The sequence below is a fragment of the Antechinus flavipes genome, chromosome 5, assembly GCF_016432865.1.
Source record: "Antechinus flavipes isolate AdamAnt ecotype Samford, QLD, Australia chromosome 5, AdamAnt_v2, whole genome shotgun sequence".
Classification (NCBI taxonomy): Eukaryota; Metazoa; Chordata; class Mammalia; order Dasyuromorphia; family Dasyuridae; genus Antechinus; species Antechinus flavipes.
The window spans coordinates 235,104,039-235,131,104 of record NC_067402.1 but is presented as its reverse complement, the minus strand read 5'-3'; the positions used below and the strand labels follow the sequence as shown (position 1 = coordinate 235,131,104).

Below are 27,066 nucleotides of genomic sequence, written 5' to 3'. Positions count from 1 at the left end.
TTTTATTCATCTTTTCCCCTACTCCCACTTTTTCCATGTGCCTCTAGTCATTTGCCAAGTCATTTCTGCCTCTACAGTATTTTTTATAGCTCTCTCTCTTCTTCTCCACTCATACTGCCACAAGTATATCATTGTCCTGTTATACAAACATAATGATTATATCCTCATCCTCAAAAAATTCATCTATTGCTTGGAGGATGCAATATTAATTTCTTTGCTTGACATTTAAAGTTCTCTACAATCTGGCTCCCTCCCATCTTCACAATTTTATTTCACATATTTTACATTCTAACCAAACTGGACTACTAACTGTTCCCTGATCTTATCCCGCCCCATCTCACCTCCATGCTTTTAGGCAAGCCATTCCCCATACCTGGAACACAATCCTTCTCTAACCCTTCCTATTGAAATCTTTGTTTTCCTTCAAGGCTCAATTTAGGTCCTTTAAGAAACATCTGATTCCCTCCAGCAGCTTAGGGCTCTACACATAGTATCCAGTTAGTAAATGTTTTAATTAGTTTGAATAAGTGAAAATGCAATATGAACCACCCTAATTTTTGCATGTAGACTTTTTACTAACTAAGCTACTATTCTTAGCACTTGGCTCCTTTGGTATCTTAAAACATAAATGATTATGTTTATTATTAATAATATTGTTTGTTCCACAGAGGGGAAGCCTTACCATATTGCTCTGTGGAGAAAATGGTCTGGTTGCAGCATTAGAACAAGTTTTCCATCATGGATTCAAATCTGCTCGAATCTTTCACAAGAATGTCTTCATCTGGGATTTCATAGGTAGATGAACTACTGTGTACATGTATGTAAGCTCATCAGAGTCCTTAATAGAAAAACCCTAAGGTTAAGGAAGTAAGAGCTAAGGAACGATGAAATTTGTTGATAGGAGAAAGTTGTTTTAATTTGTGGAGGGTTTTTTTTTCTTTTTTGTTTTTTTATGGTTGTTGCTGTTTTTGCTTTAAAAAAAAAAAGAAAGAAAGAAAGAAATACAAAAAGAAAATATTTTTCCACAGCTAGACTCTCACTGCCACTCATATCCCTATATTCATCTCCTGTTGACTATAACATTGTCAACAATAAATGTTCCAAATCTCTTCTACTTTTCTCAAACCCTAACCCATCCCCTTCATCCATTATACTCAGCAGATGATCTCACTTTTTACTAAAAATATTAAGTCTGTCCATTGTCTCACTTCCCCCTCTACTTCAAAATTCCTATGTGTTCCTAATGGAAGAGATCATTCTCTTTGTCAAGGATAGCCATTATACCAATTCCATCCCTTCCACCATCTCTGAGATCTTTCTCCATTAATCATCCTTGGCATTATATCTTGAGAGGCAGAATGGTATAGTAGGAAAAGCTTTAGACTTGGAGTCAGGAGATCTGAATTGGATTCGTACTTCAAATATTAGCTATTTGGCCAAGGCCAAATAACTTACCCTTTCAGAATCTTGGTTTCCTCATCTGAAAAATAAGAATAGTATTTTTACTACCTACTTTCGTAGGATTGGAGTGATATAAGTACTTTGCAGGTTCTTTACAAACCTTCAAGTGCTATAGAAATTTAAGTTGTCATTATCTTCTGCCAACAAACATGCTCAGTCTTTCTATCCTAAAAAAAAAGGGAAGGATTTTAGCAAGCTTATAAACTTGGGAGTCTGTAAGCATCGTGATATTTTGATCAGAAATAGAGAGCTAAAAAAGAGGGATAAGTTTTGGGGAAAAGATAAATGAATTTCTGTTTTGGATATACTCAATTTGAATTGGCTCTGGGACATCCAGCTGAAAATGTCCACTATATAATTTGTGATGTGAGATCTGTGAGTCAATGCATAGAAATACTTATTAAAATTGTGAAAGTTAATGAAGTCACCAAAAAAAATGAAGAATAATAGAGATTTTAGGACAGAACCTTGGGGAACATAGAGCTCATAGTCTAGATGTTAACTGAAGGAGACTGGGAAGGAGCAATTATGTAGGAAGAAAACCAACAGAGAGTACTGTCATGAAAGCCTTGAGAGAGGAAAACATCCAGGAGGAGAAAGGTATGCAATACATAGTTTGAGAGGGATGAGGATTAAGGAGATAAAAATATCATCAGATCCATCAATTAAGAGATCATTGGTAACTTTAGAGAAAAGCATTTCATTTAAGTGATAAGGTCAGAAACTAGATTCCAAAAGCTAAAGAGTTAGAGGAGGATATGTGGAAGCAGTGAATGGAAACTACTTATTCTAGGAGGACATAAAGGGAGGAGAAACATAGGATGATGATTTGAGTGGGAGGAGAAATGACTAGGCATAGAGTGAATATCATTGTGCATATATCATGCAGTAGTCATAATTTTTATTTGGATTGGTTGGAAAATTTGAAACTATGAATTTCAAAGGAAGAATTATTACTTAGTAGTGATGGTAAAGGAAAAAATGTTCATTCTTTATTCTCAAAAGAGAACCAATGACATCAGGATCATGATATCTTGCATGTGAATTGGATTTGAGTAAGGCAGAGCTCACAGTCATCGATTTCACTCTCTCCTCCAGAATCATTAGAGTCCCATAGCAAGACAAAAATCAAGATGACTGGCAATAGCCCAGGGTGCAGTGGGTGACTTTCTAAATTTCTTTTAAGAGTGCCTTTTCTAAATTCAATATTATTCAATGACTATGGGCTAAGTAAGAATTGAAGCCCAATTTACCCTCTCAAAGACATCAGAGGCTGGGAGAGAAAGACTCTCAGAGTTTCTGGCCAGAACAGAAAAAATTGCTCACTACATTCATTCTAATCCATCAAAACCTAAATAATGAGCCAAAGAAGCTTGGGCTGGGCCTATTGTTGCTATTCAATGAAAGCCAATATGATTTGGGTTTAAATCATAGTCAGGTAGCCCTATTTGAATTTTTTTAAAAAGCCTGTGTAGCAGAGTTATATTACAAGAAATCAAAAATGAAAACTTCACAGTTCAAAAGTAAATTGTACCAGCTTTTTGAAAAAATAAATGGAGAAGGAAGTAAGGAAGAAAGAGAGAGAAAAAGAGAAAGAAAGGAAAGGAGGAAGAGAGAAAAATAGAAAGAAAAAAAAGAGAAGGAAGGAAAAAAGAAAGAAATAGTGAGAAACACATGTAAAAAATATGTAGGCCAAGGTTTAATTCATATATCTGGAAGTACTTCACTCTGTGGGAAAGTGGTAATTGAAGATGAAAAAGTCATAGAAGAGTAGTTTTTATCTGATTTCACTTCTTTCTCCTTAGCCTCTTGTAACTCTGACTTTAATTCTCACTATTCAACTGAAATTCCTCAAAGGTTATTAATGACTTAATTGTAAAATTTAATAGCCTGTCAGCCTTCATTCTCATGGTCCTATCTCTTAATATTTTATTCTGTTGACCCACAACAGTAGACTCATTCTCTTGGTTTTTAGAACATTGTCCTCTTTTGGTTCTCTTCTTTCTATCCCCTGTGCATAGATATTTCCTATCTGTTCTTTGCTTTCTTCTCTTTTCCTTGATAATCTTTTGTTTTTCTTTTTATTTCTATTTTGGTTGAGAAATCTAGGCTTTAAACCACTGTATTTGGATTCTCTACCAACATCTCAAATTCAAAATGTTCAAAATAGTCATGCTCTTATTCCAAATACCTTGCTTTTCTTTCCCACTTCCCAATTTCTTTTAATATTCCTAACATTCTCCCAGTCACATTATGTCACATGTTTAAAAATCTTACTAAAATCTTTTACTTCTCCCTTTCCAACTTATGCTTTTAGTCAGTCACCAAGTCCTATAGATTTTATCTCCATATCTCTTGTATCTACCTCCTTAAACTATTTTAACTGATCCCTATGTTACAATATATTACCATATGTAACTGATCCCTTTAAACTATATGTAACTGGTCCCCGTGTCACCACCATCTTCTGTAATCTACAATCTATATTATATGTTCCTTTCCAATTTTATTTTAAATGCATACATCTAATCCCATCATTTTATATTATTGGCTCTTCACTGTCACCCAATTAAAGTTCAAACTCTTAACAATCTACCATTTCTCTTGCTGATCTGTCTCTAATCTTATTTCCCCTTAATTCCCTTACCATTTATTTTTCCTCCTACTATTTAGATTCCAATCACATTCAATGTTTTCACATCTTTTTGCCTAAACCACATCTATTTACATGCCTTCTCCTATATCTCTGTTGAAATACTTTGACTTCATTATTTAAGACCCATCTCAAAGGCTGTCTCTTCAAGAAAACTTTCCTTCTACCAGAAATGATCTCTTGATCCTCCAAATGTATACTTTTGCTTATGAATAGTATATTTTCTTGTTTTTCATAAAGTTCACATATCTCATCTCTACTACTAGATTATATTTTAAAAAATTCTCAGAGATAGGATTTAAGTAAAATAATATAATTGTTTATCTCTCGTTCCTGACAAGGGTACATTTATTAGTAAGCATAACGTATATATTTGTTGAATTAATTAAAACATTTCAAATAAGTAATAATATTTGACTTTATAATCTCTCTTTGGATTTCCACTGTCTAAAGCAGGTATTAAATTGAGTTCGATTAGAAAAGGAACAAGGTGAAAACATTTTTGGATCTAACTCAAGTTAGGTAAAACAAAATAGAAAAAATGTAGGTGAAACCATCTCACCAATCTACTCCACTCTGAAACCAGTTCCCACTGCCATATTTTTAAGTCATCATTCTCTTTCTATACAAGCCAATTCTGAGATGTATTTCTTCAAGTTTTGCTGATTTGGCTTCACTGTAAGTATCTCTTGACAGAATATGAAGGGTTGTAGACCTGCAGGTGGAATTTTTTTGTTTAGATTTTCATCTTTGTATTGCCAGTATTTAGCACAGTGCTTGGCACAGTAGGTGCTTGATAAATGTTTATTAACTTGACTTACAGCAAGTTTATGGCCCTGGAAAGAACTTTCTTAGTAGCCACACTTTCTGATTTACTATACTCATTCCTTTATCTTATTGATCATTGAGTAAATTTTCAAGGCTCACCAAAGAAAAAAGCTGTATAAGTATATTTGAGAGAGAGAGGCAGGGAGGGAGGGAGGATGAGAGAGGAGAAAGAGAAAAAAAAAAGAAAGGAGAGGAGAGAGAGAAAAAAGGGTTGCTGGGAGGAATTGGGAGGAATGAGAGGATTGTCATTTTCCTCAGCTTTTAGTCCCATTGAAATGAATAAACCTTTGGTAGTTTATTACAACAGTAAGTTTTCTGTGGATTCTTAACATGGCCCCATATAAGTTCTAGAATGCCTTGACATATAAGTGAATTGGATTTAAGCGAAGGAGAACTGTGCAAGGTCACTTGTCTCACTTTTCCCTCAAATGGCTCCTTTCTCCTAGTCAAAAAAAAATAATAATAATCTGAATAAATAAATTTGAGAGGGGAATACCCTTATGATTTTTGGGCCAAAACAGAAATGATTTCTATTTACATTCACTCTGAGTCAATCTGGACCCAATCAATAACCACTTGGAGACTGGTCTGGGACCTATTGTTATCTAATCTGTGAGAGTCAATTGTTTTGGTTAAGGCATGGTCCTTAAGAAAGAAATCTAGTCAGCAAACCCTAAGATATCTTGGGGGAGAGTTCAACCATCCAAAAAGAAAAAAAAAGTTTTGAGTATCTATAGGTAAGGGTATGATATCCTACATGAACAGAAAAAAGGAAATGGAGAGAGAAAAGGACTGAAGAAAGGGAAGATAGAAAGAAGGAAAGAGAGAGGGAGGGAGGGAAAGATAGAAGACAAGAATGAAGGAAGGAAGAAATAGAGGGAGAAAGGAAAGGAGGGGTCTCCCAACTGATCAGCTCCAGTTGGGATCCCAGGGGAACAACTCTGTTCACAGAAGTTGCTGTTTATCTTTTGTTCTCAAGGAGGACCATGACATCAGGGAGGTAAACCTATAGCAAAGCAAATGAACTGGATTTAAGTAAGAGAGTAATGTGCAAGGTCCCACCTGCCTCCTTTTCCCCTCCAGAGCCATCTGGGTCCAAATATAGAGACAGCCCCGGATGGAAGACCAAGTATCCTTACACCCCACATAAGAATTTTTTGATCCAATAATTTTCTTGCAGTTCCTTATACAATAATTCCATCTCTCAAGTTCTGTATTTTTACTAGCTGCCCCACATGCCTGGAATGCTCTCCCTCTTCATCTCTTCCTCTTGATTTCCCATGCTTCCTTCAAGTCCTAGCTAAAATCTTACCTTATACAGGAAGCCTTTCCCTAGTCTAGTGATCTCCCTTCTACTGATGATTTCCAGCTATAGTTCATTTGCACTTTGTCTCTCCTATTTAGACTGTGAGCTCTTTCAGATCATGAATTATATTTTTATCATTCTTTGTATCACCAACATTTGACTCAGTGTCTGGAACACAGTAGTTGGCTAATAAATGTTATATATCATACTTCCCTCTCCACTTACCCTCTCAGCTAGGATCTTGTCTCACTCTTTACCAGTAGTAATACTTTTTATTCAATACTCAATATTTTTTACTTCCACTGCTTCACTCTTTAACCAATAGACATAATTAGCCCCAAACCTTATAAAAACAGTAGTATCACATGCTCCCAAACTTGGGGCACACTCTACCAATAAATATACAGAGGTTAGGACAAACTTACAGTGCTCTGGTATGAGACCTATCTATATATAAGAAACATATGAACAATGCGAGTGACATTTATGCTACTACAGGCCCTAATGCCCTTTCCATTCTTGTGTTGACTTTGTTGCCACCCACCCCATTCTTAGGCATAATATCTCAACTCCTCTTTTCAGTTTGAGTTTTGGCTTTCCAGGACTAAGCACTCTTGAATTCACAGATAGCTCTTCTCTTTTGTCAAAGTCTATACTCCTTGAAACTACTTCTTAGCCTTAACTCTCTGTATGTTTACCTAGATAATGTAACCTGTCTTTTTTTTTTTTAAGTCTATCAAAGGAAGTGCCCAATCTTTTGCCAACCAATAGTCAGCTGTTCTCACGTTCTGTCACAGAATTTCAAACTTCATAAAGGAATAACAGAAAAAGATGGTTTTTAACAATTTGTTTAATAAATTTATATTTCCTTTCCTCTCATATGCCTATTACTTTCAGGCAGGATAGAGTAGGGAAATCCAAGTGTCCCTTCCCCACCATATTTTGTATTACTTTGTACTTAATTATTTATTTTCATACAAGGTGATGTTTTCCCAATAAAATATAAGCTTCATAAAGTCAAGGAAATTTTGTTTTTTGTCTGTGTCCCTAGAGTCAGGTATACTGGCTGATATATAGTAGGAGCTTAAATCTTTATTGAAATGAATTGATATTCCTTATATGATGACTGTGACCTCTTTTTCCAGAGAAAGCTGTTGCTTGTTTTGAAACAACTGACCAAATTGAGGACACTGAAGATGATGTCCTTATTCAGAAATCATCCTGCAAAACTTTCTGCCACTATGTTAATGCTATCAATACTGCACCCAGGCACATTGGAAAGGATGGCAAATTCCAGATCCTGGTTTGTCTTGGGACAAGGTATATATCCAGGTTTTGTTTTGTTTTGTTTTTTTAAGCTGACCTATTTTTCATTTCAACACTAAACCCCTGGAACTGTATTGAATATACATCCTGTCTTGACAAAATTTTCCATTTATCTCTTTCCATTTCCATTTTTGAGATAGTTTGTTATCTTTAAGAAAATATTTAGGGGAAGGGATGATTATAAGATTAAGATACTAGTTTTACAATATCTATAAGATATTCTTAATAAAGGACTGTGCAGTACATTGTTATTATTTTAAACTTACTAACATGAAGGGATTTTCCTGTGCTAAGAAGGTTCGCTTCTTTTTGAGAATATAGCTCTTTCTAATTCCTTTTATCCAAAATTGATATATAGGAACTACTCTATCAATTAGCTAATATCTCTAGAATACTAGGAAATGAGACATATTTTGAAGTTTTTAGTTTTGTTCTGTTTTTAGGTTACCTAAGAAGTTTTGATTTTTAAAGTTATGTTAGAGGTACGTGATTAAGTTAACCTAAAGCATTTCATAGAAGGTTAGTTATATCTTCCTTGGACATAAATGTCATTTACTGGTTTCTCATTTTGAATTTATTATTTATTCATAAATAGCTTTGGTATCAGGAATTAATTTAGGAACCATTGAAAATTAGGAGGGTTTTTTTCTACTAAAGTAGTAGGACTGAAGTTTTGAGATCTGCATATCTTTCTATAATAAATGCCCTCTTTCATTTAGTGTTTTTCAAAGCTCCTTGCCATAATTTTTCTATGTCTTGCTATTTCTGTAGATCTTTTCACCAATCTGATTATTAGACAATATTTCAGCTCAGAACCTAGAAAATTTTAGCTTGCCTAATTTCATTCTTCTGAATACCATCCCCCTAAAAAATGAAGAATACCATCCCTATAAGGGCACTTTTTTGTCCTTTTTTGAAACAGTTGTTCCACAGTATCTACTTTTCAGCCCCATTTAAGAAATTTCAGAGTAATGAAAAGTAATGAAAGCTTAGATATATAGGCACTCATAAACCTATATATAATTGAGATAAGAAGAGAAAGAAAGGGAAAAAGATATGCAACTGGGAACTTGGCTCTCATATACCATTTCCCAAATTCCACTATTGGTTGTTGTCCTACTATTCTTCCTTAGTTATGTCTTGTTGGCTAGTTTTAGTTCTCTTTCCCACTGACTTCAAAGCTCCTTTAAATTTTATAAAAGTCAACCCCATATCCTGCATTATTCTGAGTTGGAGGCAATTGTAAACTACCCAGCAATAAACCTAACCATTTTTTGTTGTTGTGTTACATTTCAAGTTTATGTACTGTCTCCCTGCCTTCCTTCCCAACTCACACTAGAGAAGGCCACCATTTGACATAGATAGATAGATAATATGAATGGATGGATAGAAAGGTATAGATGTAAAAACATATTACATGCATATTTTTTATCAGTTCTTTCTCTGGAGATGTATAGGATCTTCGTAGCTATTTTGTAATTGATTTGAGTATTTATAATGGCCAAAATAACTTATTCATTCGCTAGTCATTCTTTGAATAATATTCTTATTGTATACAATGTTCTGCTCATTACATTATTCATTATTTTATGCAAGTCTTTCCAGGTTTTTCTAAAATTATATTTTCTTGGAGTACCATAGTATTCCATAACAGTAGCTCATTAATTCAGATGATATAGATGAATTAATGAGCTACTGTTGTTTTGTATGAAATGATGAGCACAGAAAAAAGTGATGAGCAGGCTGATTTCAGAAAAAATTGGAAAAGATTTACATGAACTGACACTGAACAAAGGGAGCAGAACCAAGAGATTATTATACACAGTAACAGCCACACTGTGCGAATGTTTAACTTTGATAGACAGTAACAGCAACATTGTACAAATGATCAACTTTGAAACACTTTGGTCATTTCAGCAATATATCTAAGGCAGTTCTAAAAGACTCATGATAGAAAATGCTGTGCACATCCAGAAAAAGAACTATGGAATCTGATTGCAGATTGCAGAAAATAGCATACTATTTTCACTTTTGTTGTTTCCCCTTTTGTTCTGATTCTTCTTTCACAACATGACTAATATTGAAATATATTTAATTAATATGATCATACATTATAATCTATATCAGATTGCTGTCTTAGGGAGGGGGAAGGTGAGAAAGAAGAAAAATGGAAATCAAACTCTTATAAAAGTAAATGTCAAAAATGAATAAATAAAATTTTTAAAATTATATGCTATAATTTGTTTAGCCATTTCTCAATTGATGAATATTTTGCCTCCATAAAGAGAGCATTTAGGTTTATTTCCTTTTTCCCTGATCACCTTATAAAACAAACTTAATTGTGCTATTATAGGATCAAAAACTATACATCATTTTATAACTCTTTGGGCTTAATTCTGTATTGCTTTCTAACATGATTGTGTCAGTTCACAGTTTCACCAATCATCAAAAATCACCGGATTTTTCCACAGTTCCAACATTTATCATTTACTCTATTACATTAACCAATCTGATATCTCAAATTTGTTTTAATTTACATTTTGTTAATCAATAGTGATTTAAAGCATTTTTCATATCATTACAGATAGCTTTAATTTCTTTCTCTAAGTACTGCCTGTATTTCCTTCAACCATTTATCAATTGAAGAATGATTTAAGATCTTATAAATCTGAGAGTTCCTTATATGTTTGAAATACATATTAATATCAATACATATATATGTATCTATATGTGTATGTCTATTTATACATGTATATTAATATCAATAGTATGTATACATTATATATTGATATCAGTATATACCTCTCTCAAATTTATAAGATCTTGACATATATACATACATATATAAACATATATATGTATATATGTTTTCCAAGAAACTGTCTATAAATTTCCTCCCCAGTTTTCTGTTTCCTTCTAATCTTGGCTATGTTGGTTTTATTTGTACAAAACCTTTTTTAATTTAATATAATCAAAATTATTCATTTTATTCCAAACAGTGCTATCTCTTGTTTCATATATTCTCCTATCCTTAAGTCTTATAGGTAAAATATTCCATGTTGAGATATCATCTTTTATATTTAGACCAAATATCTGTTTTGACCTTATTTTGGTAAGTGGTATGAAATATCGGTCTATACCAATATTTGCCTTTCCAGTTTTCCCAACAATTTTTTACCAAAGAATAAATTCTTAACTCAAAAGCTTAAATCTTTATATTTGTCAAACACAAGGTAACTATAATAATTTACCACTGTGTATAGTATGCCTGCACTGTTTCACTGATATATCTTTGTGTTTCTTAGCCAGTACCAGATGGTTTTGATAATTACTGCCTTATAGCAACATTTGAGGCAGCTAGAAAGAGTGTTAGCGCTAGAGTAAGGACGACCTATATTCAAATTCAGCTCTGGGATCTTGGCCAAGTCACTTAGCCCTGTTTGCCTCGGTATCATCATCTAAAAATGAGCTAAAGAAGGAAATGACAAACCACTCCAGTATCTTTACCAAGAAAACCTCAAAAGAATAAAGACAGCCGGACACAACTGAAAAATGACCAAACAACACTAATATAGATTAAAATATGTCTCTAAGCCTTTCCTTTTACAATTTTTTCATTAATTCCTTTGATATTCTTGACCTAAGGTTCTTCCAAATGAATTTAATTATCATTTTTTCTGGGTCAATAAAATAATTATTTTGTGATTGAGATGATATTGAATAAATATATTAGCTTAGGTAAAATTATTGTTTTTATTATATTGGATCTGCCTGTCCATGAATAGTTAATATTTCTCCAATTATTTAAATCTGACTTTATTTGCATAAAGAATGTTTTATAATAATGTTCATGTAATTTTTTGATTTGTCTTGGCAGGTATTTTAGACTATCTATGGTTATTTTAAATGAGATATCTACTACTATTTTTTATTATAGGGATTTGTTGGTGATATATAGAAATACTGATTATGTGGATTTATTTTCTGTCTTGCTACTTTGCCAAAATTATTAATTTTTTCAACTAACTTTTTATTTGAATCTCTAGAATTTTCAAGTATATCATTATATTGTCTGAAAAAAAGAGTTTTATTACTTCATTATCCATTCTGATCCTTTCAATATTTTTTTCTTCTCATTGCTTTTGCTAATGTTTCTAATACAAGTCAATAATATTGGTGACAATGACTATCCTTATTTTACTCTTGATCTTATTGGGAAGATTTGTAGCTTATCCTCATTACAAATAATAGTTGCTAGTGGTTTTAGGTAGTTACTACTTATCATTTTAAGGAAAATCCACTTATATCTATGCTTTCAAATATTTTTGATAAGAGTTATGTGTGATATTTAATCAAGAGCTTTTTCTATATCTGTTGATATAAATCATATGATTTTTGTTACTTTTGATATCGATATAATCAATTCCATTAACTGTAAAGGTTAAAAAGCCTCTAGGAGTAAGGAATGTAGTTCAAAGCATGTGGGAGGACCTGAGGGATGAGAGGTACCGAGGCACAGGCGAGTCCTATGGAGGTGGGGCATAACCCCAGGAGGCGGTGTCTGACCCCAGGTACTACATCTCCCTCCTTAGTGCTCTCAAATCCTAGCACGCCTCTCTCCTTCTCCTCGGGCCAATCCCATTATGCCAGGTTCCTAGAGGACCTCCCCTTCCCCCAGATCTTCAGGAGGGTATAAATATTTGCTGTCTAAGAATAAAGTTCTCTTTCGCTTCACCCCTACCTACTGGTGGTCTGTCTCTATGGGATCCGGGTTGGTGCCGGAAGAAGGATAAGTGTGGCCTAGCCGTGCCGTTGATGAACAGGCATTAAGAGTAGCTCAAAGAAGAGCTACCAGGTTAGAGTAGTCCATAGGGGTATTACAATTAACAGTTTTCCATATATTAAACCATCCTTCCATTCCTGGTATAAATCCTACTTGGTTACAATATATGATTTTTATGATACATTGTTGTGGTCTCCTGGCTAGCATTTTATTTAGGATTTTTGCATCTATATTCATTAGTAAAATTAGTCTATAATTTTCTTTCTCTGTTTTTGCTATTCCTGGTTTGGGTGTCAGTCAGCACCATATTTGTTTCATAATAGGGGCTGATAGAACTCTTTTGCCTAGTATTACAGAAAATTTATTGGAATGAGTTAATCCTTAAATATTTGGTAGAATTCATTTGTAAATCTATCTAGTCTTGATGTTTTGTTTTGTTTTGTTTTATTAGGAAACTCATTTATGGCGTCTTTTTCTAGAATAGGCTTATTTAGATATTCTATTTCCTCTTCTGTTAATCTAGACAGTTTATATTTTTATAAGTATTATTACATTTCATTTAAATTGTTGAATTTATTGGCATATGATTGGGCAAAATAACTTAATTGCTTTGATTTCTTCTTCATTAATGATATACTTACCCTTTTTATTTTAACCTAACCATTCTTATTTTGGCCTTTTAGGGATCACCTGCTCCCCCAGTGGATTCCATTATTGGCCGAATGTCCTACCATCACTAGAATGTATGAGGAAAATGCTCTCCTTCGAGACCACATGACTGTCAACTCCCTCATTCGCATCCTGCAGACAATACAGGACTTCAGTATTGTCTTAGAAGGATCACTTGTTAAAGGAGTGGATGTTTAATTTGGCTTTGCTAAAAGCTATGGATTCTTATTCTTTACCTTTCCCAGCTTCTGTGCCATGTTGTTGGCTCTTCCCAAGCAAAAGAAGTATTGTGAAGGGAAAGAAGAAATGTGTGTATATACTTATACATATATGTTCATAAACACAGGAACAGTTCTTTTGTCAGGGAGAATCAATAACAAAAGAAAGATATATCTATGTATATATGGACTTGATAGGCCCTTTATGCTGTGGTAGTAAGTCACTGAAAGGACAAAGCATCCTCTGAAGTAGGAGGTAGAAATTATTCCTTTTCTGAACTGCTGTAAAGCTGTAATCAAGGTTAAATATTGTATTATAGTTCATTTGAACCTGAAGTTTAATATAAAATAGAATATTTTCATGTATTAGGTTGTATAAATAAGCTATCTTCAAAAAATTATTAGTCAGAACTTTCTTAGAATGTTCTTATGTCTGAAAATAAGTAGCTTAACAAAATCAGGAGGGAGGGTGAAGCAAATGAAAGTGGGAATGTTGAGAAAGCCATCAATATGTAAATATAGTGCAAGCCCAGTAGAACTTTTTAAAGATATTGCAAAGGAACACAGCAAGTATCAACATGTAGTCATTACTGTTCTTGTGGCTTATCCTTGTTAATGTGGATGTAAACTGCTTTACCTAATGATGTAAGTACTTTTTCTCATTTCTATCTTTTAAGTTACAAACTTTTATGCATTTCAGCAGTGAATTCACATATCAAATCTTTGGAGGTAATTTTCAGGTCAGCACAAAAATGGAGATGTATTTAAAATATTTTAAACACTGGTCCCTAGAAGCTCTGCTGAACTGGAGAAATTTCTTTTACAGTATAGAAAGATAATCTTGCCATACTTTGGAAAGCTTAGCCAGGCTTAACTTCATTCTTGGCATTTTTCTTGTCATTTGGGGTGCTTTGGAAAGATAGAAGTTTCACAGTGTCCCTTATATTCATTCTTTGCAAGGAGCAAGTACATTGTACCTAAACAGGGCTATCTAAACTCAGCAGTGGTATTTTTAACCTTCCTGAGATAATAATAGGCACTGGCTTGTTGAAATTAAGAATTTTGTCACTTCTTCCCCATTTCCAGCCACTTTTCTTGCTCCCCAAGAAAATGAAGAGAAAGCTTATTAAAACACAAACCAGTAGTTATATTTAGAATACTGTGAAGGCATTTTTGATGATGGTATAGAAGGAAATGAAAGGGTACAATTAAGTATGTTTTTTTTTTCCCCAATTAAGAACGTTTCAAGATAGGTATTACATCAGGAGATATAGACAAAGGCAAACTGTAAAAAATTAAGTGGTAAACTGTGCATTGTTTAGATAGAGCATTGAACATTGAGTCAGAAAAATTGGAATACAAATCTTGCCTCAGTCATTTAGTAGCTGTGTGACTTAGTTGCTTAACTTCTCTCAACCTCAGTTTCCTCATCTATAAAATGGGCATAATAATAGCACCTACCTCTTAGGGTTGTGAGAATAAAATGAGGTATTTGCAAAATGCTTTACAAATATTAAAGCGTTGTATAAATGCTAGTTATTATTAAAAGTAAGATAAGGTGGATAAGAATAACTTTAGTTTAGCAATTGTTTTCTAGTTTGATGTTTTTGTTTATAGTAATGGTTATTTAATGCTTTCACTAGTTAACTTGGATTAACAACTGCTTTGGTTATTTTCATCTCAGTAAGCCTTAGTATATCTGAATGATCTCTTGTCTCATATCATATCTAATTTGGGATCCTAATTTTTTTGCCATTTGGGGGATAGCATTGTCCAATACCCTTAGGTGTGTTATAATAGAAAAAGAATACTGAATTTATAGTTCAAAGACCTATATTAAGATGATGGCTCATCCATGTGGCACCTGTGTGAGTGACTTTGGAAAAGTAACTTTATTTCTCTAGGCTTCAGTTTCCACATCTGCAAAATGAAGAAAGTGAACAAATGACTTCTAGGGCTTTCCTTTCCAACTCTAAAATCCTTCAAATGAGGCTCAGATTATGTGAGTTATCCTAAGATATAAATGAGAAACAAAGATATAATTAGCCCTTCCAGTATTCTTATCTATCTTAGACTTTAGCAAATAAGTGTATTGCTTCTCACCTAGAACCTTTGTTGCATACTACATTAATTTAGGGTCTAGGTCCATTTCAGAAATATTCCATCTAAAATCAGCAGATACATGGCAGAGAACAATTCAGCACTTTAAAGTTTGCAAAAGGTCTCATTTGATGCTCTCAAAAATCTAGTGACACAGGTGTTATTATCTCCATTTTACAAATGAGGAACCTGAGGATGAGAAGAGGTTAAATGATTTGCTCAGGTCACATACTTATTTCTGAATGTCTGAGGTAGAATTTAAAGTTAGGTCCTCCTGACTCCCAGGTCTGACCCTCTGTTATATACTTCCTAAAGGCTTTATCAAAAATACTATAAATAAGTTTAAGAGCACATTACAAAGTTAAATGCAGGAAAATAGTGAATCAGCATTGTGGTTCTAACATAAAATTGATTATCCATGGTTTTCATAGTAATATCTACATTTCTACTGCTGATGTATCACATCATATCATCATATTTGTCCTTGTCCACTGAAATCTGTTACAACAGTAATATTCTGTACCTGGCCATTAACTTGCAAGTGTCAGATAAGTCAGTCTTGTAACTTATTGGTGATTCTATAGGATCTAGAGCTGGAAGCCATCTACTATTACCCCCTCATTTTATCGATTAATAGGACCTATTAAGTGACTTGCCAAAGTCACTGGCAGAATCCAGATCCTTTGAATTTAAAATCTGTGTTTTTTCCATTATACTCTTTTATTTCAGTGTTCATATGACCATCTTCTTAAATATTTCTTGTGTAGCTTGAGGGATAGAATGTTAAAGAACATTCTGGAACTGGAAAGAACCCAAGGCTTCTTTATTTTTAAAGATAAAGAGAACTGAGGCCTAGCGAGATAAAAGTCACATGGATAGTTAGTAATAGAACATGGTCTCTGATTTTAAGTCTCCTGATCCCCACAGTAGGACACAAGCCCTTTAATGTGATAGTAGTAGTCGTTGTCATTGTCTTTTTTTCCCCCAAAAAAATCCCCTTTCTCATTCCTCTACCTCCTCAGAATCTATGCACTTATATAGTATTATTCACCCTGAAAATTGCACTCATAGAATCATTACAATTGAACACCAGAAGCAAGAACTAGATGATCTTGATCTTGAGTTTGTAGATAAAATCTAGGATTCCTGGGCTATATGCTCCTGAGATTTTACCTCTGCATTGAAAAGCGATACCTAGAAATTTCATGGTAGTAAAGTTCCAGCTAAATGATTTGCTAATCCTCATGCAGGTGGGACTAGGAAGTAATGCAATCTTTAAAATATATATATATATATATATATATATATATATATATATATATATATATATATATATATATACAATAATATCAAGAATATAGGAATCCAGCAGAGTAAAATACAAAATAATTTTTTAATGATGTTTGGGAATCATTGAAATTAGCAAACAACTCTTACTTGGATATCTAGATATTGGCATATTTGTTAAAGTGAATCTGTTGCATTATTTTATTTTATTTGAAAATTCATCCTCATTTATATATCTTAGATTGAATAAAAGTGGCTGAGACCATCCTTTAATATTTTCACATAATGGCAGCTCAAGAAGAAAATGTTTTAAAATTATTCTTTAAGAAATATTCATTCTTTTTTATTAGAAAAAATTCACATTGTTATTCTTTAAAAGTATAAACAAAATCTTTAGTCCCAGCATTTAGATGCTGCATTTTTTATGCAAAATCTAGTTATTATCCAATTACCATTAGTTTATAGGGATTTCTCTCTCGTTTTAATCTATACCTTGGTGGATGTGCTTATAGTTTCTTTAAAATACAAAACAAAAAAATAGAAGGTATAAGCCTCAACATTTGCCTAGTAAGCAAGGTATATAGAAAGGTGGGATATAAAAAAAAATGCAGACTTCCCTCCTCTTTCTCACACTGGGAAGGGAGATAGGTTTAAAAAAAAAGCCCACTAGTAAAAGTAATAGTTGGTCATCTCTCCACTTCTAAATCTAAAACCCACATATTTATTGACTCAATGCTAACTCTTATACACAATTTTTAACCTATGGCTTATAGTCTTAACATTTTATTATTTCTTGAAAGAAACAATTTTTAAAAAGTGAGGAGGAGGAGGAGAAGGAGAAGGAAGAAGGAGGGAGGGAGAGAGAAATCATGATATGCTTTTAGATATATTGAAGCACACTTCCTGCTAGAATATTTATTTAACAGCACTGGAAATATTTCATTTCGTGATGAAATCTCTCCTTTTTGACACAAATTATAGATTTTTTAACAGGTTGTTTTAATTTTGAAGTTGACAGAACTCCTTTCAGCATGCTGAAAACCTGGATTTCTAAGCTGTTTATATTACAATATTAGTACACTTTCAATGATTAAGAATGGAGTCTTAGGGAAGGCCAAAGTCCTTCTCTTGTATAGAGTTAATCCTATATCCAAGTAATTCATGTGATTTCAAGGTCTGTCATACATGGTATTGTTACATTACTCTTTATTGTTGAAGAAAAATGAGAAAATTATTTCATGTTCTTCATCTTTATCAATTATATATTTGCAATTCCCTTAAATCCTGCTAAGTTTTGTAGTATTTAGTGACTAATTTATTGGGGCCATCCAGCCTAAAGTGTCAAATAGAGTAAGTAGTTGCCTATTCAGTATGATTTGAAAAGTCTGGAACATAAATACCTTTCCCAAAATATCTCCTCTTGATGCCCCACTACCTGAAATTCTACCATTAAAATGTGGCATATTCCTAATACAGGTAATACACAAAGCCATTAATAACATCATTTATATTAATTTATCATATTAAATTCCTTTCTGACACAAGTAACTTTCAGAGCAATATGTGAATTTTTGGTATCTGGGTTAGTGGTGGGAATTGTTGTTTGTGGAGGTTGATGTTTTGACATGTGAGTGAATTGGATTTAAGTAGGGTGGGCTGTGTAAAGTCACCAGCCTCACTGTCTCCTCCAGAACTATTTGGGTTAAGTGGCAAGACATGAGATAGAAAGAAGGGATTGGAATGGGCAGAATTAAATGTCTTGGCTGGATCTGGATTCACTTTAATTTCTAGTAAATAAGGTCTTGTTTTCTTTTTTTCACTTATTTTTTCTTTTGCTAAGGTTAGGGGAATTAAGTGACTCGCTGGGGATCATATAGCTAGGAAGTGTTAAGTGCCTAACGTCATATTTGAACTCAGGTCTTCTTGACTTGAGGGCTGGTCTCTATCCACCGCACCATCTAGCTGCCCCCTTTTTTATTTTTTTAAATTTATTTATTTATTTTTGCTGAGGCATTTGGGGGTAAATGACTTGCCTAGGGTCACACAGCTAGGAAGTGTTAAGTGTCTGAGGTCAGATTTGAACTTACGTCCTCCTGACTTTATGGCTGGTGCTCTAACCATTGCACTACCTACCTGCCCCTAAGGTATTGTTTTCTATCACATGAGATTATGAAAATTATTAAAAAAAAGTCCTGTTACCAACTTGAAATGTATATAACTGTGTCCCATATAACTAAATCAAAACCCTGAATTGAGTGTCTCTACATTTAAATCATTCTATTTACATACCATTAACAAAATAGAATATGAACTAGGTTTTTTAAAATGAGAAGGCTTGTTAATTTTTTAAAAACTTGTTATTACAAGCACTTTAACATACACATCACAAAAACAGTCTTGGTTTTTTCAGATTTTAAGTACATTTAAATATGGCTTTTCATGCTATTTTCTTTACAAATAAAATGGTGAGATTAAAACTCTGTCTCATTTTATTACTGTAGACTCTTGATTAACCCTGAACATCAATAAGCTATGAAGAGGCAATGAAATTAAAACAACATGTGTAGTAGCCATTGCATTTCAGAAATTTGTATTATACCCCCATGATCACCACAGGTCTTTTGTAACCAAGTAATATAATCAAAACCATACACTATTGGCCACAGTCCAGAATAAGCATACATGCATACATACATACATATTACATCCATGTATTTGTGTGCTTGCATAGGAACATATGTAACACATACCCATGTGTGCATTGTGTATGTGTATCAGCATAATTATACAGAGCAGTGATGTGAAGTTTGTCTTTTAAAATGGGAGGCTACCCCAAATCCTCAAGTTACTCCACTATGTTGATATGAGGTGTCTGTCACATGATTTTAATTTGGAATAGCTCAGTTTCATGCCATAGCTGTAAAAACAGTTACTGTCCTAATTCACAGATAAAGATTATCTAAAGTGAGCCCATAAACTATTTGAAACTGAGTTCTTTCAAGAATTTTGAATGGGAAATATTTTTTAAGTTCACTATATTTTTAAATTTTACTCTTCCAACTTTTCTCATTCAGATGTGTAAACAAATAATAGATGTGGTAATATGGAAAAAAACAGGGGAAAAGAGGGGAAAATATTCTGTTTTCATGACTTTGTTGGATTTCTTAGAATGATTTGATTCAATTTACATTATTCAATTATATTCAGTAACTTAGGTAAGTTCATAATATATGCATGACACTATTAAATGACAAAAAGACAATGCAGCAGCAATCCTTTCAGAAGTTTAATGAGGGGGGAAAGTAGAAATCAAAAAAGACTTCAATATAGATTGAAGCATACTTTTTAGATTTTATTTTTCTTGATTTTTGGGAAGTGATCTGTTTTCTTTCACAACATGACTCATGTAAAATGTTTTGAATGTAAATAGTTCACATGTATCTTCTCAATGAGGGATAATGGGGAAAAAAGGGAGAGAATTTGGAACTCAAAATAATGAAAAAAAAATTTTAATCAAAGACAAAAAAGAAAAAAAGACTTCAAATAGGAGGCACCTGAGTTTTCACAAAGTAAGAGGCAAAGAGGAGGAGGGAGTGCATTTCAGAAATGAGAGATCTTTGGCATGGAATTAGAAGATAAAATATAAAATTTGGGCAGCAGCTAGTTTGAAAGAGACAATACTTGAAGAAAAGTTAGTGTTTTCCTTTGTACTCAAAATGAATCAAAGTGACATTAATATGTCAGGGTCAAGGGACAGTGTGTCTGAATATGGCTTATATAAGCTCAGAAAGATCTCATTCAAGTCAAGCACACATTATCTGTATGAACATTTGGAGTGGAGATATCTCTAAATTGTGCACATCTCGCATTTCTTCCGAGCTACTGCATTTGCTTTGCTTATAGAGCATAGCCTCTTCTCTGATGCAGGCACACCATGCTGGGCAGTGCTTTGCCGTTGTTGCCTATGACTCTCAGTTCCAAAGTTCTTAAGAGACTTTGAAAGTATCCTTGTATCCTTTCCTCTGATCTCCATGTAAGTGCTTTGCCTTCATAAAATCATGGTCAGCCTATCAGAGTTATGCTTTGTGCAGTAAAGTTTGAATGCTTAGCAGTTCATTTTGAGAAAGTACCTCAGTGTCTAGTATCTTTTCTTGCCATTTGAGATCTTCAGAAACTTCCTAGGATGACTCAAATGGAAATGATTCCATTTCCTGGAATGACACTAGTATACTGTTCAGATTTCATAGATCAACACTACGGCTGATCTTTAGTTTGGTACACAACCTTTTTTTCTCCCACACTTATATTTGGAGCCTTCAAACACTGGGCTAGCACTGACAATGCATGCATCAAACTTATCATTTTTGTGTACTTTTCTGGAAAGTATACTGCCAAGGTAAGTGAACTTGCCCACAGCATTCAGAATTACTCCATTTTCTATAAATGATGGCTCCAAGTATAAATGGTGCGGTGCTGGCCAGTAGAGAATCTTTTTTTTTCTTGATGTTAATTGTCAGGTGAAAATTAGCATAATCTGTGGTGTAGTTTAGCTTCAAGGCTTCATTGAAGGCACAATCTTCTACAAAGAAAACATCACACACCAATTCTTCACATCAATAACATGAACCAATCGAGTTTCATGGAATTTACCTCATGAAGAAAATAACTACTCTAATCTGTGTGGACTAGGGATTTAGGAATAGCTAATCTGACCTATAGCAGAGCCTTAGTAAATATTGTTCTCATTTTTATTTTCATACCTATTTGATTGGCAAAGATGACAAAAGAGGAAATGGCAGATGGTGGTGGAGTACTGGGAAAAATAGGCAAACTAATATCCTATCAGAGCTATAACATCCTACTGTTCTGGAAATTTGAAATTTTGAAATTATACCTCAATAATCACCAAACTACATATATCTCTTAAGCCAGCAACACCCATTTCTAGAGAGGTATTCAGAGCAAGGGGGAGATTTATGTATGTGTGTATGTGTGCATACCTGCATATGAATATATATATATATATATATATATATATATATATATATATATATATATATATAGAGAGAGAGAGAGAGAGAGAGAGAGAGAGAGAGAGAGAGAGAGAGTGTTACATATTTTGTTGTTCAATTGTAATTGAATCTTTCTCACACCATTTTGAATTTTCTTGGCAAAGATGCTCAAGAGATTTGTCATTTCCTTCTACTCTTCTATAGATGAGGAAACTAAGGCAAACAGGATTCAATGACTTGTTCAGAATCACACAACTAGTAAGTGTGTGAGACCAGATTTGAACTCAGGAAGATGAGTCTTCCTGACCTCCAGGCCCAGCACGCTATCCACTGCATCACATTGTTGCCTCTATGCATTTATATAGTATGTATATGTGTGTATATAGAGCATCTGTGGTTATATACTACAGACATGCATACCTCTGTCTATGTGTGTTTGTTGAATACATACACAAAGTATAATGTAAAATATGCAAATACATATATGTATCTATGTAACTGATTATTTTTGTATGTGGGGAGAAAGAGAAAGTGAGTATGTTCATCAGCTAGAAACAAAGTGAACATATGTTAATTGGGGAATATTATTCAATTGTTTTTCAGTTTTGTCTGACTCTTCATGACCCCATTCAGGGTTTTCCTGACAAAAATAATGAAGTGGTTTGCCATTCCCTTTTCAGTTTATTTTACAGATAAAGAAACTGAAGCATACAGACTTAAGTGACTTGCTCAGGCTTACATACTAGTTGTAGTTTTGAATTCAGGTCTTCCTGACTCTAGGACAAATTATAATATATGAATATAATGAGATATTGAATTTCAGTAAATTATACTATGGATTTCTGCTTAATATGATCATGTAAAAAATTTCAGATAGACTGAATTTTTATATTTATATCCTACCTAAAAATATCAGACAATAAAATGACCAAAATTTTCAAAAATAAAACTCAGTATAAAGTATTTCATCCACCTGAAGAAAAAAAGTAACTACAACCTGATGATACTGGAAAAGAGGTCTTACCAAAGAAGCCAACATGAGTGTAAGTAAACTGGCTGAAAGACGCTAGTAAAGCACAGGAGCCTGACCAAGAAGGACCCGGCGGTAAAAAGAAATTGCCTTGATAGAGAATATTTTGGAAGGGAAGAAGAATTGAAGATTCATGGCAATGCCTTTGTTCTTTAACTGTGGAATGCTAATGATGATACTGAAGTTTGTCATGACTCTGAGCCCAGACACATCAGCAGAAGTAAAAGCAACAGAATCCAGGAAAGAGAAACTGACCACATCATTCAAAAGTATGACAGTGTGGGAATAGCCCTGATACAAATCCCAAATCAATAATTGATGTTAGAAATATGAATAATTAGAAACCACAAACACTGAGGAGCTGTTATGAGTTCAAAGTTGTCCAGGATGAAGTTCTCAAAGAAGATTAACTCCATAACAACCCCCTCCCAAAAAAAAAGCCTAAAAGTAAAAAGACTTGGCCCCAAAGATTATAATGGTATCTAAAAGAAATTTAAATTGAATAAAAATATGAAGAGAAAAAATAGAAAGATAATAAATAGCCTAGAACAAGAAGTGGGGGAAAACATCTTCCAAGAAATGGGCTTCTTGAAAATGAGGATGAGCCATGAAACAATGAGAAAAATTAGAAGAAAATCAAAATTTTAAAGAGGAAAATAATAGGAGATTCTTGGTTATAGAGAATAACTTAGGGATGAACTTTACCCAAGTTAATAGGTTCACTGGAAATATACCAAATAGAAATATCAAATAGAGAAGGAGAGGCCTCGTACATACATCTTGGAAAAGGCTTTTATTAAAGAAACTTGCTGGCAGAGCTGGAAGAAAAAGTTCAGTTCAGTTCTAGCTCACCACTTCACAATCTGATTATTAAATTATTCACTCCTTCAACAAGCAATAAATATTATTATATACTTATGATGAAAGTGAAGGGCTTCAAACTTCATATAAGAAATTTCCTAGGAATGTTAAAGTAAACTAATAAGATCTCAATCGACAGGTTGAACTGATGTGAAATTGAATTCAAAGCTATGGTTTAAAAAAAAAATTTTACACAATAGAGAAAAGGGAATACTGTGAAGAAGAAACCTCCATTCACATTTACATAAATTTTTTTTATCCTCACTAAGGAAAAGTCATCAATTAAATCTTTAATATCAGAAAATATTCTTGGATTTAAACTGAAGATTAAAGAAATGGCTTCTTCCACTTTTCTCCTCATCTAAAAAAGGAGGTTCAACCAGTGTTGATCACAGTAGAATTTTAATGACTAGAGAAAGAAAGACCTAAAGAAAGAATAAAAGGAAGGTTCACAAGTTGATTTGGTCCTCAAAGTAAAGGACACCTAGGAATGTGTTCCTTGGGACTTAGCAAAAAATAAATAAATGTGAATAAATGAAGGAAGGAAGGACTTCTGTAATGCCAGAGATAACTCTGGTACAAATCCAGAAGAGAGAATAACAAAACATCTATAATCAAAACCTCAAAGAATAAACAGCTTTTTCACAAAAAATTAGAATTCTTTAAAGAAATTATGCAAAAAGTTTTTTAAGTTATTATAAAAGAAATTAAAAGAGAAGAATTGAATAAAAGATCAAAATCTTAACCAAAAAGGTACAAAATTTTACCCTAGTAATACATACCCTAAAAATCAGAATGGACCAAGTGAAAATGACTCAAGGCAACAAGAATTTTTCAAAAAAAAAAAAATTTTCAAAGTTGGAGAAAATGGAAGAAAATGTAAAGTATCTCATATCAAATCATATCTCATCTCATATCATATCAAAAATAAGTGACTTAGAAAGCAGATCAAGGAGAGGTAACATAAGAATCATGTGATTATCTAAATTCATGATTAGCAGCTATCACTTTAGAAAAATAGAGAAAATGAAATGAGATATTCCAAAAGGAAAAAGACAATTATCTACAACCAGTATAACAAATTTACAAGGAAAAAAAATGGATCTTCCAAGAAACAGAGGATTCTCAAAAATTCGTGTTAAAAAAAACAAAACTGTAATGGAAATTTTAAAAGACTTCCAGAAGTTGAGAAAATTCAAAAGATAACTACAAGTGAACAAACAGAAGAGAACTTTATAGGGGTAATTATGTTCTATTAGAAAAAGGGAACATTAAAAGGGATAAAAAATTCTTTTAGAATCTTATTGTTGAAAAGTGTTGTAATGATAATCATCTGAGACAAAACACATATAATCTACATATGATTTTAAAATGTTATAAGGAGGGAAAGAGGAGACAGGAAATATTAAGTGGAAATTGGATAAAAGGTGGGAGAACATGCTAAGATACATAGCTGGATTGTATAAGGAGAACCATAAACAAACATGGAATGAGAGGAGTATTACTTGAACTTGAATGACAGTAAGCAAATGATGATCTATTATAACTGTGAATGTGAATGGAATAAACTCATCCAAAAAACAGAAAGTCTTAGCCAAGTGGATTACAAAGTAAAATCTAACTAGGTTATTTACAAAAAAAGGATACTTAAAATAGGAAGATTTACACAGGATTAAAATAATTAGTTGAAGCAAAATCTAACAAGCTTGAGCTGAATATAAAAAAGCAAAAATAGCAATTACGATTTTAGATAACAGCAAAAATATATTAAAAGTGACAAAAAGGAAACTTTTGCTAAAAGGTAACAATGAATTTAATGAAATACTTACAATATATCCCAATGGTACATATATAGTATATATAAAGGGAAAGTTAAAAGAATTAAAAGGAGAAATAGATTTCCTATCAATAAATAAATCTAATGAAACAGAAAACAAGAAATAAATATCCAATAGAATTTTAGTAAAATTACATATGATAAACTAACAATTACTAAATGGAAGTAAAAAGGAGTATACATATTTCAACTGTGTATGGCATCTTACAAAAGTTAATAGTATTTTAGGACATTAAAACTTCATACATAAATACAGAAAAATAGAACTATTAACATCCCTTGCTGTAAAAGGACTATTGGTAAGCAATATTAAAAATCAACTAAAGACTAAATAACTTAATCCAAAAGAATTGTTAGATTGATGGCAACAATGAGACAATATTCTGAAATTTGGGAGATATAGCCAAACCAGACCTCAAGGAAAAATGTCAATACTTTAAAAAAAAAAAAAAAAAAAAAAGGGAGAAAGAAAAAAGGAAGGAAGGAAAAGCTCCTCCTTCCCCCCCAAAAAAACTCAGAAAAGCAAAACTATTAAATACACCCTTTTCAGACCATAATATAATAAAAGTAACATTGAACAAGGGGCCAGGAAAGCAGAGATTAAAAATTGTTTGGAAATTAGTGATCTAATCCTAAAAGTTTATCAAAGAATAAATCATGGAAACAACCAACAATTTCATTAAAGATAATGACAAATAACACAACACCAAATTTGTAGTTTTCAATCAAAGAAAAATTTATGTATCTAAATGTGTTACTTCAATAAAAAAGAGAAAAAGTATACTGATGAATTTTGCATGCAAAAAGAAAAATTAAAAATTCCCAATTCAAAACCAAAATGAAAATCCTGAAAATAAAACGTCCATTTAATAAAACTGAAAGTTAAAAAAAAAAATTGAAAGTTAAAAAATTGAAAAATTGAAAAAATAAAATAGGATTGATTTTATTTTTTAAAAAGTAAACAAACAGGGACATGTAGGTGTTGCAGTGAACAGAACACCAGCCCTGAAGTCAAGAGGAAGTGAGTTCAAATCTGGCCTCAGACACTTAATGCTTCCTAACTGTGTGACCTTGAGCAAGTCACTTAACCCCAATTGCCTCAGAAGAAAGAAAGAAAGAAAAACAACAAAATATGTAATCATTAATTAAAAGAAACATAGTTTTTTTTTCCCTTTTTTGGTGTGATTTTCCTTGCACGACATGACAAAATTTCCCTAATGAATACTGATGCAAAAGTTCTAAAGAAAATACTAGCAACTTGGATAGGTCGAACAAATATAATAAAGATGACAATACTACCTAAACTAATCTATTTAGTGCTATACCAATCAAATTCCCCCCAAAATATTTTGATGACCTAGAAAAAATAACAAAATTCATCTGGAAGAATAAAAGGTCAAGACTTTCAAGGGAACTAATGAAAAAAAAAAAATCAAATGAAGGTGGCCTAGCTATACCAGATCTAAAACTATATTATAACGCGGCAGTCACCAAAACCCTTGGTATTGGCTAAGAAATAGACTAGTCAATCAGTGGAATAGGTTAGGTTCACAAGACAAAATAGTCAATAACATTGTCAAACATTTGTTTGACAAACCCAAAGACCCCAGCTTTTGGGATAAGAATTCATTGTTTAATAAAAACTGCAGGGAAAATTGAACCCTGCATTAGTATGGCAGAAACTAAGCACTGACC

At 32.9% G+C, this 27,066-nt stretch overlaps 1 protein-coding gene across 2 annotated transcripts in view; it reads left to right on the top strand.

Moving 5' to 3' along the window:
* The window catches only part of DENND5B (DENN domain containing 5B), a 265,655-nt gene extending 251,770 nt beyond the window's left edge, over positions 1-13,885 (top strand). For both annotated transcript variants that reach the window (XM_051962773.1, XM_051962774.1), the window contains 3 exons: positions 669-795; positions 7,394-7,568; positions 13,041-13,885. In XM_051962773.1, the coding sequence (XP_051818733.1) occupies positions 669-795; positions 7,394-7,568; positions 13,041-13,224 (486 nt within the window). In that variant the 3' untranslated portion in view covers positions 13,225-13,885. The remainder of the gene's footprint in view (positions 1-668; positions 796-7,393; positions 7,569-13,040) is intronic.
* Positions 13,886-27,066: the final 13,181 nt, after the last annotated feature.